Here is a 19421-nt window from a genome sequence, read left to right on the forward strand (position 1 = left end):
TGGATTACTAGTCCAGTAACAATACCTCTGCACCACTGCCTCCCCTCTTACAAGAGTGGGAAAGTTGCAATCGTGCTTTTGTCTGTCGTACCATTGGGAATTGGAATTCAGGCCAGCCCCATATTTATTCAGCATATGCATTCAAAAAAAATGCTTAATTAAGCCTCAAAGAACTTGCAAATTGGGAGGAAAAATATGTGAGATGGCTCTGGCCTTTTGGAGTGTGGAGGAAAAAAGAGAATCTCAACTCATGAGGGGGAAAGCCTGGAGGATAGCAGCCAAGGTGTAAGCAAAACAAAATTAAAGATAAATATATATGTTTAATTGTATAACTAATTTTTATGCAGAAAAAAATACTTGTTTTCCAGTGGGTTCCTTGAATTTTTAGAACATGGAAGTAAAACGGATGAGATAAACCCCTGATTTAAAAGGCACTTTAATTTGCTTGAAATCAGATGAAACTTTGAAAATGGTGAATGTGGAGGATTAAGCAATGGAATTAATTGCACTTTGATGGGGTATGAAAAGCTTATTGAATTGCCTGAAAAAGCCAGCTCACTCACTGTATTGAAAGCGATGCCTTTGTCATTTAATCCTTTGGTAATGGGAAATAGTTATGGTTAATAATCTGGTATAGATGGTTACCTGTTATAAACATTCTGGAGACTTTCATCATCTTTGTAAATGAGAAGCAATTTCACAAGATTTTAAAGTACGAAAATGCAGGGACCTAAAGAAAAATCAGCCCCTAGAAAATGGAAATGAAAAGCAGCTGGTAAAGGAAAAGGAAGCTGTTGTACCTTCCTCAGGACCAGACACTGGGTGGTCAGCAAGTCCCTTAATAGGATGGAATTATTTTAGGAAGAAGTGATGGGGAGCGCAGTGGGTAACATTCACAAAATAAGAATCTGCTCTTTTAGTGCACTCTCACTGCCTTGTTGACATGCCCAGTCCTCATCACCACTTTCCAGCATTTCCAAGCCTGTTTCCTGGCCATTTTACCCAGTAGCTGCCCTCTGAAACTGGAGGCATCTGTCTGCTCTTGACTATGGAGCAGAAAATGTACAACAGAGCCACAAAACAACTGAAATTTAATGAGTATAGACCCCAGGATGATCATCCCCTGTATCTCGTGATGGGAGGTCCTTCCTTGTGTGTGGAGGGCAATGTAGTTAGAAATTACAGCAGATTAGGATAGTCTCTTGTAGAAATGTGAATGATAAACAGCAGATATGTCAATGTTTGGAAACAGCAAGGACACTCTTTACCTGAACAGCATCCTGATCCCAACTGTCAACACCTCTCTTTTCTCCCTGTGACCTGATTGGTTGGTAGGAAATCTGCACCAAATTTGAAAAAAAAACACACTGCAAAGCTAATTAATAAATTAATTATCTAAATAGAGATGGCTGGGCAGGAGATGTGCTGTAGCTGTATGATGTGGGAGCTGGCAGATCCCATTGCGAGCCGCAGTGACCACATCTGCAGCAAGTGTTGGTTGCTGGAGGAACTCCAGCTCAGAATTGATGAGCTGGAGTCCGAGCTCCGGACGCTGCGGCACATCCGGGAGGGGGAGAGTTACCTGGACGCTTTGTATCAGGAGGCGGTCACACCCGGTAGATTAAGTACCTCAAGTCCGGTCAGTGGTCAGGGTCAGCAGGGTGTGACAGCAAGTGAGGCAGGTATAGGGATCCTGTGTTCAGGAACAGAGGAGCCTCAGCTCTTGACCTTGTCCAACAGGTACGAGATACTTGCTCCCTGTGTGGATGAGGAAGACGGCTGTAGGGTGGATGAGCCAGCTGACCACTGCACCGTGGCACAGGAGGCCATTCAAGAGGGGGGAGCAAAAAGACAAATGGTAGTTGTAGGGGATTCTATAATTAGGGGAATTGATAGCTTCCTTTGCAAGCAGAATTGAGAGTCCCGCATGGTATGTTGCCTGCCCGGTGCCAGGGTGAGGGACATCTCTGACCAGCTTGAAAGGATATTGGAGAGGTAGGGGGAGGATCCAGTTCTTGTGGTCCACGTCAGGACAAATAACATAGGTAAGACTAGGAAAGAGGACCTGTTTGGGGGTTATCAGAACTAGGAACTAAATTAAAGAACAGGTCCTCAAGGGTTATAATCTCTGGATTACTACCCGAGCCATGTGCAAATTGGCATAGGGACGCTAGAATAAGGGAAGTAAACACGTGGCTAAAGGAGTGGTGCGGGAAAGAGGGGTTCCATTTCTTGGGGCACTGGCATCAGTATTGGAACAGGAGGGATCTGTACTGTTGGGATGGTCTCCACCTGAACCGATCTGGGACCAATGTTCTAGCGAAAAGGGTAAATAGGGTGGTCAACAGGACTTTAAACTAGAAAGTGGGGGGGAAGGAAGGGTAAAACTCCAAGAAGTATGACTAATGGGAAACAAAGTAGCAGGTTAGCGTGTGGGGGGGTGGATTCAACTTCATGGAAAATTATGAAAAAACTGAAAAGAAAGGAGAGCCCAGGAGAGGCTATTAAAGTATCCAGAACACAAAATAGGACAGAGTGTTTGGAAAGGGCTAGGAATCTAACTTCAAGCACATCAGATAAAGGGACGACAATGAGAAAGGGGACGGGAAATACAGGACTGAAGGTGTTGTATCTGAATGCACGCAGTATACGAAATAAGGTAAATGAGCTTGTGGTGCAGATTGAAATTAGCAGGTATGATGTGGTGGGCATCACGGAGACATGGCTGCAAGGGGATCAGGACTGGGAGCTAAATATCCAAGGATATACATCCTATTGACAAGATAGGCAGGTTGGCAGAGGGGGTGGGGTTGCTTTGTTAGTAAGAAATGAAATTAAATCGATAGCAAGAAATGATGTAGGGTCAGATGATGTAGAATCTGTGTGGGTAGAGTTGAGGAACCGCAAAGGTAAAAAAACCATAATGGGAGTTATGTACAGGCCTCCGAACAGTAGTCAGGATGCGGGGCACAAGATACATCAGGAGATAGAAAAGGTATGTAAGAAAGGCAGGGTTACAGTGATCATGGGGGATTTCAATTTGCAGGTAGACTGGGAAAATCAGGTTGGTAGTGGATCCCAAGAAAAGGAATTTGTGGAATATCTACGAGATGGCTTTTTGAGCAGCTTGTGGTGGAGCCCACTAGGGAACAGGCAATTCTAGATTTACTGATGTGTAATGAGGCAGATTTGATAAGGGAGCTTAAGGTGAAGGAACCCTTAGGAGGAGGTAACCATAATATGATAGAATTTAGCCTGCAATTTGAGAGGAAAAAGCTGGAATCAGATGTAATGGTATTACAGTTGAATAAAGGCAACTACAGAGGCATGAGGGAGGAGCTGGCCAAAATTGACTGGGAGATGAGCCTAGCAGGAAAGACAGCGGAACAGCAATGGCAGGAGTTTCTGGGAGTAATTTGGGAGACACAGCAAAAATTGATCCCTAGGAAGAAGAAGCATACTAAAGGGAGGACGAGGCAACCATGGCTGACAAGGGAAGTCAGGGACAGCATAAAAGCTAAAGAGAAAGCATACAATGCGGCAAAGAGCAGTGAAAAACCAGGGGATTGGGAAGCCTACAAAGACCAACAGAGGACAACTAAAAAAGAAATAAGGAGGGAGAAGATTAAATATGAGGGTAAACTAGCCAGTAATAGAAAAGAAGATTGCAAGAGTTTTTTTAGAAATATAAAGGGTAAGAGAGAGGCAAAAGTGGACATTGAGCCGCTGGAAAATGACGCTGGAGAAGTAGTAGTGGGGAACAAAGAAATGGCGGAGGAACTGAATAGGTACTTTGCGTCAGTCTTCGCAGTGGAAGACACGAGTGACATCCCCAAAGTTCAAGTTTCGGGGGGCAGAGGTGAGTATGGTGGCCATTACCAAGGAGAAGGTGCTAGGAAAACTGAAAGGTCTGAAGGTGGATAAATCACCTGGACCAGATGGATTACACCCTAGAGTTCTGAAGGAGATAGCTGAAGAGATAGTGGAGGCGTTAGTGGCGATCTTTCAGGAATCACTGGAGTCAGGGAGGGTCCCAGAGGACTGGAAAATCGCTAATGTAACCCCCCTGTTTAAGAAGGGAGTGAGGCAAAAGACGGGAAATTACAGGCCGATTAGCCTGTCGTCGGTTGTTGGTAAGATTTTAGAGTCCATTATTAAGGATGAGATTTCAGAATACTTGGAAGTGCATGGTAAAATCGGGCAAAGTCAGCATGGTTTCATCAAGGGGAGGTCATGCCTGACAAATCTGTTAGAATTCTTTGAGGAGGTAACAAGTAAGTTAGACAAAGGAGAGCCAATGGATGTTATCTACTTGGACTTCCAGAAGGCCTTTGACAAGGTGCCGCATAGGAGGCTGCTCAGTAAGATAAGAGCCCATGGTGTTAGAGGCAAGGATAGAAGATTGGCTGTCTGGCAGGAGGCAGAAAGTGGGGATAAGGGGGTCCTTCTCAGGATGGCGACCGGTGACTAGTGGAGTTCCGCAGGGGTCAGTGTTGGGACCACAACTTTTCACTTTATACATTAATGATCTAGATGAAGGAACTGAGGGCATCCTGGCTAAGTTTGCAGATGATACAAAGATAGGTGGAGGGACAGGTAGTATTGAGGAGGCGGGGAGGCTGCAGAAGGATTTGGACAGGTTAGGAGAATGGGCAAAGAAGTGGCAGATGGAATACAACGTGGGCAAGTTTGAGGTCATGCACTTTGGTAGGAAGAATAGAGGCATAGACTATTTTCTAAATGGGGAGAGAATTCAGAAACCTGGAGTGCAAAGGGACTTGGGAGTCCTAGTCCAGGATTCTCTTAAGGTTAACTTGCAGGTTGATGCGGTAGTTAGGAAGGCAAATGCAATGTTGGCATTTATTTCGAGAGGACTAGAATATAAAAGCAGGGATGTGCTGCTGAGGCTTTATAAAGCTCTGGTCAGACCGCATTTAGGATATTGTGAGCAATTTTGGGCCCCGTATCTCAGGAAGGATGTGCTGGCCCTGGAGAGGGTCCAGAGGAGGTTCACGAGAATGATCCCAGGAATGAAAGGCTTAACATATAAGGAATGTTTGAGGACTCTGGGTCTATACTCGATGGAGTTTAGAAGGATGAGGGGGGATCTGATTGAAACTTACAGAATACTGAAAGGCCTGGATAGAGTGGACGTGGGGAAGATGTTTCCATTAGCAGGAGAGACTAGGACCTGAGGCCACAGCCTCAGAGTAAAGGGAAGACCTTTTAGAACAGAGATGAGGAGAACCTTCTTTAGCCAGAGAGTGGTGAATCTATGGAATTCATTGCCACAGAAGGCTGTGGAGGCCAGGTCATTGAGTGTATTTAAGACCGAGATAGATAGGTTCTTGATTGGTAAGGGGATCAAAGGTTATGGGGAGAAGGCGGGAGAATGGGGTTGAGAAACTTATCAGCCATGATTGAATGGCGGAGCAGACTCGATGGGCTGAATGACCTAATATCTGCTCCTATGTCTTATGGTCTTATGGTCTACAGATATTGTCAGTCCTGCTGTGTATTATTAGCATTTTCAGTTTTTTGCCTGCCCTTTTTTGTTTCATCAGAACTAAATAGCAACATATCGGGGAAGTGAACATCTCTGGCAAGGGCCTGCATTTATTGTTATTCCCTAGTTGCCCTTGAGAAGGTGGTGCTGAGCCACCTTCTTGAACTGCTACAGTCCCTATGGTGTAGATACACCCACAGTACTGTTAGGCAGGGATGATGAAGGAACAGTGATATATTCCAAGTCATCATGATGTGTGACTTAGAGGGAAACTTGCAGGTGGTGGTATTCCCAAGTGTCTGCTGCCCATGTTCTTCTAGTTGGTAGATAGTTCTAGTTGGGTTTAGAAGGTACTACATATGAAGCCTTGGTGTGTTCTGCAATGCATTTTGTAGATGGTATACACTGCTGCCACATGTATCAGCGTTGGAGGGAGTGAATGTTTAAGGTGCTGGATGGGATGCCAAACAAGAAGGCTACTTTGTTCTGAATGGTGTCAAGCCTCTTGAGTGTTGTTGGAGTTCCACTCATCCAGGCAAATGGAGAGTATTCTATGAGATTCCTGACTTGTGCTATATCGGTGGGGAAAAGGCTTTGGGTGAATCAAAATAAAAAGCCAGTCATTCAGTTTAGGTGTGGGATGGGTTATATTGGCTGAGCTACAGGATTGATAACCATTGGTCAGCAATTTAGGCCACTTTATAATAGCGCGTGTAAAAATAAAAAGAAGATGGAAATTATTGGAAAGCAGGTCGACTTTCCAGTTTCCTTTTTGTGATGAGTTTGTAGATTGTCTGATAACCTTCATCCCAGGCATAGAGTTGATGCTCCCGGGGGTTGTAGTGGATCATAGAGTGTTTGCTATAGCGTTTGGGGAAGTACAGGACTGGCAAATCAGCACTGGTGACCATGTCGGTGACATCGTAGAGGCACTGGACACGAGAGCGACTGCCATGATGGGTGTTGTAGACAACGTAAAGGGTGCCACAGATCATGAAGGCCGCCTCAGCCCCCTTGCTGGAGCAGGAGGTAGCCCAGGAATGTTCTACCGCTAGGCTGCCATGGTCAATCTTGGTGACCACAATGATGCCACCACCATCGTCCGGCTCAGCGTGGATGGCCCAGAGGCCCTGCTCATCCACGGCCATGTCAATGAAGGTGTACGGTGAGAGTTGGTAGACCGGCGCATGGCCTGCCCCCTGCAGGAGCATGCGGTCTTTGATAGTCCCATTCCGGATGTCAAACTTGATGATCTGGTTGAAGGTGCCATTGCGGTGAAAGTACAGGAATCCATTGTATGCCACATGACCCGTCCCCTGCCAGGCGAAGGGGAGGACCACTCTTTTAGCCACTTGCCTGCCTGTACCCTCTGTGAAAGCCTTGATGCCCCCAAACTCGGTGAGAACATTGCCGCTGGTTCCACTCAAGAAATAAATCTTCTGAGAATCTCGGACAGGGTCCTTTATCCAAGAGCCCTGGGTGTCACCCGCTTTCTTAACAATTTTCAGCGATTTGATGCCAGCAAGCAAGAGGTCGCAATCTGCAGGAGAGGCGTGGGGGCAGGGGAAAATAAAAGAAAATAGAGATAACTCTTCTGTAAAAACAAAATTAAGCATCCGAAAAATTTATTTTGTGGAGATCACGGATGCAAACATGTTTTTTAGTAAGACCATATAAAAACAGAAGAACAGGAATAGGCCATTTAACCCCTTAACCCTAACCTGCCATTTAATGAAATTATGGCTGATTGGTGATATCTCTCCATTTACCTGCCTTTGCACCATACCCCTTAATACCTTTGGTTAACAAAAGCATATGAATCTAGGATTTAAGATGGTAGAGGTAATGGATAGTGTGAAAATTGGCTGACTTTGTTTAGAGTAAATAAATTTCCTGGTCTGGATGCCTTGCTAAGGTAAGTGGGGGGGTGAAGATAAAAAAGGCCTTGCCATAATCTTCCAACCTTCCCTTGATATGGCAAAGGTGCCAGAGCTTTGGAGAGTGGCAAATGTGATACCGTTATGCAAGAACGTGTATACGAACAGTGTAGTTACTAAGACTGTTCAGTGTGGGTAAGGTTTTAGAAATAATAATCAGGGAAGAAATTAACAGGAACTTGGAGAGGTTTGAGTAAATCAAAGGGAGCCAATCTGTAAAAGGCAGATTCTGTTTGACTAGTCTAATTGAATTTTTTGATGAACAGAAAAGGTTAATGAAGGGAATGCGAGCAGGTGATATATATATTACGATTTAAAGATTTAAGGATTTTGAGAAAGAGTTTGACAAAGGACCACATAAAAGGCTGGTTAAGAAAATAGATGCTCATGGAATAGGATGGTGTCAGAGTCAGCTTGGATAAAAATTTGGCTTATGGATAGAAAGAAGCGAGTCATGGTAAATCATTGTTTTTCAGACTGGAGGATGTAGGCAGTGGTGTTCCCCAAGGGTTAGTGTTAGAACCACTGCGTTTTTCATTTTTATAAATGCATGGATATTGGATCAGAGGGTACAATTTCAAATTTTGCTGATGATACAAAACTTGGATGTGTGACTGACAGTGAAAATGGTACCAATTGACTGCACAGGACATGTTTGACTAGCAGAATTTGGCAGATGGAATTTAATACAGGGAACTGTGAGGTGATACATTTAGGCAGAAGAGAGAGAGAGAGAGAGAGGCAGTATATATTTAATGGCACAGTTCTTAAGAGTGTACAGGGACAGAGGGACCTGGGGGTTCATGTGCATAAATCTTTTTGAAGGTGGTAGGACATACTTGGAGAGTAGTTAGCAAAGAATATGAGATCTTGGGCTTTATAAAGAGAGTACAAAAGCGGAGAAGTTATGCTGAACCTTTATAAAGCCCTGGTTAAGTTACAACGAGAGTATTGTTTTGAGTTCTGGTCACCACACTTCAGGAAGGATGTGAAGGTCCCTGGGAGGCTGCAGAAGAGATTTACCAGAATGGCTCCAGAGCTGAGGGAATTTAGCTACAATGTTAGATTGGAGACCTGACATTGTTCTCCTTGGACCAAAGGAGATTAAGGGGAGATCTGATTAAGGCGTACAAGATCTTGACAGGTTTGTATAAGGCCGACAAAGAAAAACTGTTCTCATTAGCTGATGGTACAAGGTTTAGGGGACACAGGTTTAAGGACTTTGAGCAGAGATACAGGAGGGATCTTAGGAAGAACTTTTTGAATCAGCAGGTGGTAATGACTTGGAGCTCACTGCTTCCGAGAGGAATGGAAGTGGAGCTGGTCAATGATTTCAGAAGGAAATTGGTAGGAACTTGGGTGGAAATAAACTTGAAGGGCTACAGGGATAGAATGGGGGAATGGGGCTGACTGGATTGCTCTTCAGGAAGCTGGCATGGACTCGATAGGCTGGATGGCCTCCCTCTGTGCTGTGAAGACACTATGACCCTGTGACAATCGATCTAGCACCAACTGCCATTTGCAAAAGAGAGCTCCAAACTTCTATCACCCTTCCCTGACCATTCCTGAAAGAAAAGCAAAATACCACAAAAGCTGGAAATCTGAAACAAAAATGGGAAATACTGGAAACACTCAGGAGGTCTGGCAGCATCTGTAGAAAGAGCAACAGAGTTAATGTTCCAGGTCAAGAACTTTATGAATGGAGCTTAACCTAAAACATTAACTCTTTTTCTCTCTCCACAGATGCTGCCAGATCCTGCCAAGTATTCCCAACGTGTTCTGTTTTATATTTCACTCATGAAAGGTCTGTTTCTAATATTTAGACTATGCCCCACAAGCCTTAGACTCCCCAAATAGAAGAAATATGTTCTCTCTCTCTACCCTATCAATTCCCTTTAATATCTTGAAAACTTTGACACATTTGACACCAGTAAGTATTGCTGGAAAAAGATACATGCTGCTTAAGCTTTTTGTCTTGCACTCATAGGGTGACAGATGCAAGGATACCAGATTTCAAAGGGAACAACAATTTATACTGCATGAGAAGAGGGGTGCTGATTGGTCGTGATGTTGCCATGGCAAATGCACTACAGAACTATTGTCCCCCATGCTTTTGTTCATTCAAAAAAGCTGTAATGTCTGCACATTTCCTTTTGCCTGCAGAGAACAGGTCCCTGCATGTGAATATATGAATGTAGCTTCTAGCAAGCGTAAGTGAGCCACATTATGAGCCTGACTGATAATCGTAAATTGCTTGTTAGTATAATTCGTAGCAGACTTGGGATTGCTCAGCAAATGCTGCCCAATCGTGGAATCCCATCTAATGTTTGACATTATGTTCTGAGTTTTAACATTCTTGCATCTGTCCTGATGAATTCAGGACAAAAGACTTCGACAGCATGTCTCTTTTTTCAGCAATACTCAGGTTCTGACAGCAGTACGCCTTCTTTGCATTAGTACGCATCCAGTTTAAAAATATAAGAACATAAGAAGTAAGAGCTGGAGTAGGCTTTACTACCCTTCAATCCTGCTCCACCATTCAAAATGTTTACGATGGACCTTCTACTTTAACTCCGCTTTTTTGCATTATCGCTGTATCCCTTAATTCCCTCAGTGCCCAAAAATCAATCAATCCCTGTCCTGACTTTACTCAATGCCTGAGCATCCTCAACTCTCTCAGATACAGAATTCCAGAGATTCATAGCCCTCTATGGGAAGAAATTCTCCTCATCTCAGTCCTAAATGGCTGACCCCTTAACCTGAAACCATGTCCCCTAGTTCTAAGCTCTCCAGCCAGGGAAAACAGTCTTGCAGCATTACCTCTGCTAAGCCTACATTTCAGTGAAATCACCACTCATTCTTCAAAACTTCAGGGCTTATAGGTCTAGACTCCTAAATCTCTTCTCATAGAACAATTCTCTCATCCCAGGAATCAATCTTGTGAATCTTCATTGCATCCCGCCTAAGACAAGTAAATCCTTTCTTAGGTACTGAGAGCAAAGCTGGACGCAGTTTAGGATGGCTAGTAATGGCTTAAGCAATTGTGAATACATTTGCCTCCCACTGAGAGCAAACGCATTGAGCAAGTTATCTTTTGGGAACAGCGGGAGGTTTTTATTGCAGTGAAGTTTGAAAAAAACAAGTTTACTGCAAAACCAATGCAAATAAAATATTCGAGCTTTCGCCAATTTTGTAACTTAACTGGGAAATAAGAAAGGCTTGTATTTGTACAGAAAAGAGGAAGAGAAAAGAGTGAGGGATGACCTGATGGAAGTTTTCAAAATTATCAAGGGGCTTTGAGACTGTAATTAAGGATAAGATGTTTCCACTTGCTGATCTAAAGTGTCCTAAATTACGGACCATCAAAACTAGGGAACATTAACCTCAGGTACTCACTAATGAGTTGAATAGGGAACTCAGGGGTAACCTCTTTACCCAGGGAACGGTTAGAACATAAAACTTGCTACCACAAAGATTGTTGAAGTTTTTTTTATTGGTATGGCTGGGGAAGCAGTTATTTTTTTAAAGTTGTTCATGGTATGTGGGAGTCATTGGCTAGGCCAGCATTTATTGCCCATCCCTTGTTCAGAGGGCATTTAAGAGTCAACCACATTGCAATGGGTCTGGAGTCACATGTAGGCCAGACTAGGTAAGGACGGTAGATTTCCTTCCTCAAAGGACATTAGTAAACTATATATATGACAATTGGCAATGGTTTCATCATCATCGTTAGACTTTAAATTCCAGATTTTTTAAAATCAAATTCAAATTTCACCATTTTCTGTGGTGGGATTTGAACCCGGGTCCCCAGAGCATTACCCTGGGTCTCTGGATTGCTAGTCCAGTGACAATACCACTTTGTTTGATACCGAGGTTAACAATCCATTCAATGACTTCAGCTGGGGAAGTGTGAGTGGTTGTGATGGCACCAGGAAAGTAGTTGAGGTGAACAACAAAGATGTATTTATGAGGAAGTTAGACAGCACCTTCCAAACCCACGACCACTACCATCTAGAAGGACAATGGCAGCAGATACATGGGAACACCACCACCTGGAAGTTCCCCTCCAAGCCACTCACCATCCTGACATGAAAATATATTGCCATTCTTTCACTGTTGCAGGAACAAAATCCTGCAACTCCCTCCCCAGCAGCACTGTGGGTGTACCTAAACCACATGGGCTGCAGCAGTTCAAGCAGGCAGCTCACCACCACCTTCTCAAGGGACAAGAAAAGAGTAGAAGGATATGCTGGTAAAATGAGATGAGGAGTGGCGGGAGGAGGCTCCCGTGGAGTATAAACATTGGCAAGCTCTGAAGAAGAGTCATATGGACTCGAAACGTTAACTCTGTCTTTCTCTCCACAGATGCTGTCAGATCTGCCGAGTTTTTCCAGCATTTTTTATTTTTGTTTCAGATTTCCAGCATCCACAGTATTTTGCCTTTATCTTGGTATAGATCAGGTGGGCTGAATGACCTGTTTCTGTGCTGTCAATTCTAGTACATAGCACAGTTCCTGACTTCAGGACATCCCAAAGCGCTTTAGAGTCAATGAAATATCATTGAGATGTAGTCACTGTTGTAATGTAGGAAACAAAGCAGAGAACTTGAGAACAGCAAGCTCTCACAAACAACAATGAAGCAATAAATAATCTGATTTAGTGATGCCTATTGGAGAATGGTTATTGGGCAGTGTTTAGAATTCCCCAGCTCTTCTTTGAAGGAGTGGGCTTGGAGGTTTATGCATCTACTGAGAGTCCTTATTTTAACATCTCAACTGAAAGATGGCATCACAGTACTGCACCGGGGGCTGTCAACCTGGATTATGTGTTCAAATCTCTGAAGTGAGTATTGAACCCAGGACCTATTGATTCAGAAGTGAGAAATATACCCACTGAGCTACAGCTAACACATCAGCTAGACATAAAAGGATACCCCCCCTAACAAAATTGCTGAAATGTATAGGCCATGAATTTATACTGTGTTTTTTATTCATTTACGGGATGTGGGCATCACTGGCTGGGCCAGCATTTCTTGGCCATTCCTAATTGCCCTTGAGAAGGTGGTGGTGAGCTGCCTGCTTGAACTGCTGCAGCCCATGTGGTTTAGGTACACCCACAGTGCTGCTGGGGAGGGAGTTCCAGGATTTTGTTCTTGCAACAGTGAAAGAATGGCAATATATTTTCATGTCAGGTTGGTGAGTGGCTTGGCGGGGAACTTCCAGGTGGTGGTGTTCCCATGTATCTGCTGCCATTGTCCTTCTAGATGGTAATGGTCGTGGGTTTGGAAGGTGCTGTCTAAGGAGGTTTGGTGAGTTCCTGCAGTGCATCTTGTAGATGGTACACACTGCTGCTACTGTGCTTAGGTGGTGGAGGGAGTGAATGTTTGTGGATGGAGTGTCAGTCAAGCGGGCTGCTTTGTCCTGGAGTGTTGTAGGAGCTGCACTCATTCAGGCAAGTGGGGAGTATTCCTTCACACTCCTGGCTTGTCCCTTGTAGATGGTGGACAGGCTTTGGGGAGTCAGGAGGTGAGTTACTCACTGCAGGATTCCTAGCCTTTGACCTGCTCTTGTAGCCACAGTATTTATATGGCTAGTCCAGTTCAGTTTCTGGTCAATGGTAGCCCCCAGGATGTTGATTGTGAGGGATTCAGCGGTGGTAATGCTATTGAATATCAAGGGGTGATGGTTCATTTCTCTCTTGTTGGAGATGGTCATTGCCTGGTACTTGTATGGCGCGACTGTTACTTGCCACTTGTCAGCCCATGGATGTTGGCCAAGTCTTGTTGCATTTGGACATGGACTGCTTCAGTATCTGAGGAGTTGCGAATTGTGCTGAAAATTGTGCAATCATCAGCGAACATCCCCACTTCTGACCTTATGTTGGAAGGAAGGTCATTGCTGAAGCAGCTGAAGATGGTTGGGCCTAGGACACTACCCAGAGGAACTCCTGCAGTGATGTCATGGAACTGAAGTGATTGACCTCCAATAACCACAACCATCTCCGTTTGTGCTAGGTTTGACTCCAACCAGCAGAGAGTTTTCCCCTGATTCCCATTGACTCCAATTTTGCTAAGGCTTCTTGATACCGCACTCAGCCAAATGCTGCCTTGATGTCAAGGACAGTCACTCTCACCTCACCTCTGGAATTCAGCTCTTTTGTCCATGTTTGAACCAAGGCTGTAATGAGGTCAGAAGCTGAATGACCCTGGTGGAACTCAAATTGAGCATCAGCGAGTAGGTTATTGCTAAGCAAGTGCCGCTTGATAGCACTATCGATGACCCCTTCCATCAGTTTACTGATAACGGAGAGTAGGCTGATTGGGCGGTAAATGGTCAGGTTGGATTTGTCCTGCTTTCCGTGGACAGGATAAAGCTGGGCAATTTTGCACATTGCCGGGTAGATGCCTGTGCTGTAGCTGTACTGGAACAGCTTGGCTAGGGGCGCGGCAAGTTCTGGAGCGCAAGTCTTCAGTACTATTGCTGGAATATTGTCAGGGCCCATAGCATTTGCAGTATCTTCAGCCAGTTCTTGATATCACGTGGAGTGAATTGAATTGGCTGATGGTTGGAATCTGTGATGTTGGGGACCTCTGGATCATCCACTCATTGTGAATGCTTCAGCCTTATCTTTTGCGCTGATGTGCTGGGCTCCTCTATCATATTTTTGGAGCCTCCTTCCCCTGTAGTTGCTTAATTGTCCATCACCATTCAGGACTGGATGTGGCAGAACTGCAGAGCTTAGATCTGATCCATTGGCTGTGGAATCACTTTGCTCTGTTTATGCTGCTTATGCTGCTTGGCATGCAAGTAGTCCTGCGTTGTAGCTTCTCCAGATTGACACCTCATTTTTAAGTATGCCTGGTGCTGCTCCTAGCATGCCTTCCTGCACTTTTCATCAAACCAATGTTGATGCCGTGGCTTGGTGGTAATGGTAGAGCGGGGGATATACCTGGCTGGGCCATGAGATTACAGATTATGGCTGAGTACAGTTCTGCTGCTGCTAATAGCCCACAGCGCCTCATGGTTGCTCAGTCTTGAGCTGATAGATCTGTTCAAAATCTATCCCATTTAGCACAGTGGTAGTACCGCACAACATGATGGAAGATGTGAAGATGGGACTTTGTCTCCACAAAGCCAACCCTAAAGGTACTGTCATGGACAGTTGCATCTGCAGCAGGCAGGTTGGTGAGGAGGAGGTCAAGTATGTTTTTCCCTCACCACCTGCCACAGACCCAGTCTAGCAGCAATGTCCTGCCAGTGGGACAGGACATACCCAGGGATGGTGATGTCTGCAACATTATCTGTAAGGTATGGTTCCATGAGGATGACTATGTCAGGCTGTTGCTTGACTGGTCTGTGAGCTCTCCCAATTTTAACACAAGCCACCAGATATTTGTAAGGAGGTCTTTGCATGGTCAATAGGGCTGAGGTTGTCATTGATACAGCTGAGTGGCTTGCTAGGCCATTTCAGAGGCCATTAGTGAAACAAATGGGTTTTTATGACAATGGTTTCATGTTCAGACTTTTATTTAATTTAAATTCACCATCTGCCATGGTGGGATTTGAACCCAGGTCATTACCCTGGGTCTCTGGATTACCTGTTCCGTGACAATACCACTACACCACCACCTCCCTCTTGAAATACGTTAACATGTCTGCTGAAATAAGCCAGAGAGAATTTTGCTGAATGCATTAAGTGTTCTGACTTCAGTGTTACACAACACTGTAGAGTAAAGGTGCCTCATCTGTTATCGGCAGAGAGACTGCAGCACCCATTTACAAGCCCACATGACTATGCTTTCAACAACAACGACTTGTATTTATAAAGCTCCTTTAATGCAGTAAAACATCCCGACTTGCCAGTTATCAAACAAAATTTGATACCGAGCTACGAAAGAAGATACAAGGACAGGTCAGAGATAGTTTTCAAGGAGTGTCTTAAAGGAGGAGAGAGAGTTGGAGAGACTGAGTGAGGGAATTTCGGAGTTTTGGGCGCAGGCGGCTGAGAACAAGGCCACCAATGGTGGGGCAATGGAAACTGGGGTCAGGGAGAGGCGGTGGTGCAAGAGGCTAGACTTGGAGGAGCGAGAGGTCTCAGAGGATTGTAGGGCTGGAGGAGAAGGCCAAGGAGGGATTTGAAAACAAGGATGGGAATTTTAAAATCAAGGCATTGTTTAACTGGAAGCCAATATAGATCAGACAGACCAAGGGCATCAATGGACTAGCTGAGGGGCTTTCCCCCTGCAAACAATTGCCATCTACTGGCCATGAGTTATTCAGGCGCAAAACAGATGCCTGTAAATTGACTTCCTCCCCTATCGTCCCTCTATTATTTTCTTCCTTGGAAATAAAGTTAGGAACTTCCTACAGGATAACATGGACCTGAAGCAATGACATATGAATGCAATATTTTAACTTGTTGCTGCCCTGGTCATGCTCAGCATGGGTAACAATGTGGCTATCTGTATTAAGATTTTCCCAGCTACTGATTACATCCTCTGCTGTCATATGAGGCTCGTTGTTAGTGTAAAGTAGCAGAATAACTCCTCGCTTTCCATTGACTCAAACTTTAACTGCCAAACACATTTATCAAAAGGCAACAGAGCACAGGTTTTGACCATGTGTATTTTTGCAGTCATCATTAAAACCTCAGAATGTCCTCATGTAGTAAAAATAAATAATGGCTTGCAAGTGCTTTGTCAAACTATAAATAATATCTTTATATAATAGTTCTTTCTCTCTTCTCACCCTCTGAGGAAGCCATCTGGCCTGACTACCTCTTTGAAGTTTCCAGACAGATTACTGAATTGTAAAAGACAGGTTGATAAAAATCATCACAATGAAATTAAATCATCAAAATTAATTTAAAGGCAGAGGTTATGTCTTCAAGTTCTACTCCAGAAATTTGAACACGTCCTTCAGGCTGGAACAGCCATCAGAGATGCTGTTTTTCAGATGAGATGTCTTCCCTCTCAGGGGGATGCAAAAGATCCAGCATCCACCATTACAATGAAGAGCAGAAGAGTTCTGCCAGGTATGCCCTAGGTCAATACTTAACCTACATCAAAAGAAAACCACTTAAATTTATACAGTACCTGTAACATAACAAAAATTGCAAGGTGCTAGTGTTATAAAGCAAAATTTGACACTGAGTCACAAAAGGCATTAGGGAAGATGGTCAAAAGCTTGGCCAAAGGGGTATGTTTTAAGTAACACTTTAAAGGGAAACAATGATGGAGAGAAGTTTAGGGAAGGAATTCCAGAGGTTAGGGCCTGGGTAGCTGTAGTAATCTGATGTGTAATACAGCTTTAAGACAAGTGTTGCAATGTAAGATCACATGGTCTTGATACCCAATAGCAGAGTAGCACAGGCTACCTCTGTAGAGAAGTCTTTAGCTAGAGTCTGAAGTGTAAAGAGAGAGTTTTGAGTAGTAAACACATACGTGTAGCTGCTGAGTTCCTTTAGTAAATAAACAGAATGTGTTTCTTCTAAGAACGGTCTACTGATCTTCTCTGTCTTGGTACCAACTCGGTCACCCCGAAATAAGCGTGAAACCCAGATCCTCCAGCCCCAACAAACCAAGGGCACTGGATCCAACAGCAGCTAAAGGCATAGGTGCCAATGATACAATAATATAAACAGGTCATCCAACCATTATCATATTGCTGTTTATGGAGGCTTGCTGCGCTCAGATTTGTTGCTGCGTTTCCTGCATTACAACATTACATAAGTATTTCATCACTTGTAATTTTTTTAAATCATTCACGGGATGTGGGTGTTGCTGACTAGGCCAGCATAAATTGCCCATTCCTAATTATCCTTGAGAAGGTGGTGGTGAGCTGTCTTCTTGAACCACTGCAGTCCATGTGGTGTAGGTACACCCACAGTGCTGTTAGGGAGGGAGTTCCAGGATTTTGACCTAGTGACAGTGAAGGAATGACGAGAAATTTCTAAGTCTGGAAGGTGAGTGGCTTGGAGGGGAACTTCCAGGTGGTGGTGTTATCATGGGCCACTGCCCTCTCCTTCTAGATGGTAGTGGTTGTGGGTTTGGAAGGTGCTGTCTAAGGAGGCTTGGTGAGTTGCTGCAGTGCATCTTGTAGATGATACACACTGCTCCTACTGTTCTCCGGTGCTGGAATGTTTGTGGATGTGCTGTCAATCAAACGGGCTGCTTTATCCTGGACGGTGTCAAGCTTTCTGAACAGTGTTGGAGTTGCACTCATCCAGGCAAGTGCAGAGTATTCCATCACACTCCTGACTAATGCCTTGTAGATGGTGGACAGGCTTTGGGGAGTCAGGAGGTGAGTTACTCACTGCAGGATTCCTAGCCTCTGACCTGCCCTTGTAGCCACAGTATTTATATGGCTAGTCCAGTTGAGTTTCTGGTCAATAGTAACCCCCAGGATGTTGATAGTGGGAGATTCAGTGATGGTAATGCCATTGAATGTAAAGGGGCGATGGTTAGATTCTCTCTTGTTGGAAATGGTCATTGCCTGGCATTTGTTACTTGCCACTTGTCAGCCCAAGCCTGGATATAGTCCAGGTCATGCTGGACATGGACTGTTTCAGTATCTGAGAAGCTGTGAATGGTGCTGAACATTGTGCAATCATCAGCGAACATCTCCACTTTTGACCTTATGAAGGAAGGAAGGTCATTGATGAAGCAGCTGAAGTTGGTTGGGCCTAGGACACCTGATACTTTATGATATCCTGAGGTTGTGAAGGGTACGATATAAATATAAGTCTTTTCTTTCTGAAATTCAGAAAGGAGCTGGAATCATGAATGGAAGATGTTTGTATCCCAGTAGAAGGGCTTGTTTCCTCTCTGGGAACAAAATTCAACAACAAGGATTGAGTTTGGCTACAAAAACACCAATAGAAATTGAACCACTTTTCTAAGAATGAAGCTTATATACCAGAATTGAATTAAAGAGGTCCATTGATGAAAAGGGAGATACGTTGTCGAAGCTTTTCATCTTGCACTCATTAGGAGAGATGCAAGAATGCCAGTTTTCAAAGGGAGCAACAATTTATACTCCCTGGGAAAAGGGCTGCTGATTAGTTGGCAAGTCAGCTCTGATTTGTTGAGATATTACCATAGCAAATGCATCAGGGAGCTATTATCCCCCATGCTTTTGTTTATTCAAAAAGGTACAATGTCTGGACATGTTCCTTTTGCCTGAAGAAGACAGGTCCCTGCATATGAATATATGTAGCTTCTAGCAAGCGTAAGTAAGCTACATTGTGACCCCGACTGATAATCTTAAATTGGTTGTTAGTGTAATTCTTAGCATACTCAGGATTGTTCACCCCAAATGCAGAATTACAACTAATGTTAGACATTATGGCCAGAATTTTGAAGTCTGCAAGCAGGGCCGGGCCCGACACGCTGACCCATAAAACGACGCGTGATGACGTCGGGCGTGTGTCCCGACGTCATCACGCATCATTTAGATCTTTCGTTAGGCGGGCATACGCTGGAGGCGGCTGCACGCCCACTGAATTGTCAAAGACCTGTTAAGGCCATTAGGGAAGTAATTTAGATAATTAACAGTGCTGCTTGTCCAACCTTAAGGTTGGCGGGTAGGCAAAGAGCCCAAGTGGCCATGAGTGGGATGAGGTTTCCTGAAGGTTTAATAAAATCAATAAATAAACTCTGCTAAATTGACAAACATGTTCCAGCTCATGTGACGCTGTCATATGAGGGGACATGTGTAAATAATTTTTATCTTTCTTTATTAAAAAAATTCAACATGTACTTAATCTCCCCGAGGCAGCTCCGTGCCTCAGGGAGATTTCTGCGCTCTTTCGCGTGCTTGCGCAAAAGGGCGGAGGCTCCGACTCTGCCTCCTCCCCCTGCCTGCACAGGTAGCATTGAGCACTACTGGCAGCACGTTACATAAAATGGCGACACGGAGCCGATTGCAGGCAGTGATTGACTCCGCGCCCACTCTCGACCGGCCCACCCGACATGCAGA

The 19421-nt window shown here is 44.3% G+C and overlaps 1 protein-coding gene across 1 annotated transcript in view; it reads right to left on the reverse strand.

Annotated features, from left to right (window-relative positions):
* Positions 1-6134: 6134 nt before the first annotated feature.
* Positions 6135-19421, reverse strand: part of olfml1 (olfactomedin-like 1) — a 31255-nt gene continuing 17968 nt past the window's right edge. The window contains exon 3 of the mRNA XM_078549399.1: positions 6135-7046. Coding sequence (XP_078405525.1) covers positions 6244-7046 — 803 coding nt within the window. The 3' untranslated portion in view covers positions 6135-6243. The remainder of the gene's footprint in view (positions 7047-19421) is intronic.

This window comes from Cetorhinus maximus, chromosome 9 (assembly GCF_964194155.1).
Source record: "Cetorhinus maximus chromosome 9, sCetMax3.hap1.1, whole genome shotgun sequence".
NCBI classification, from domain to species: Eukaryota; Metazoa; Chordata; class Chondrichthyes; order Lamniformes; family Cetorhinidae; genus Cetorhinus; species Cetorhinus maximus.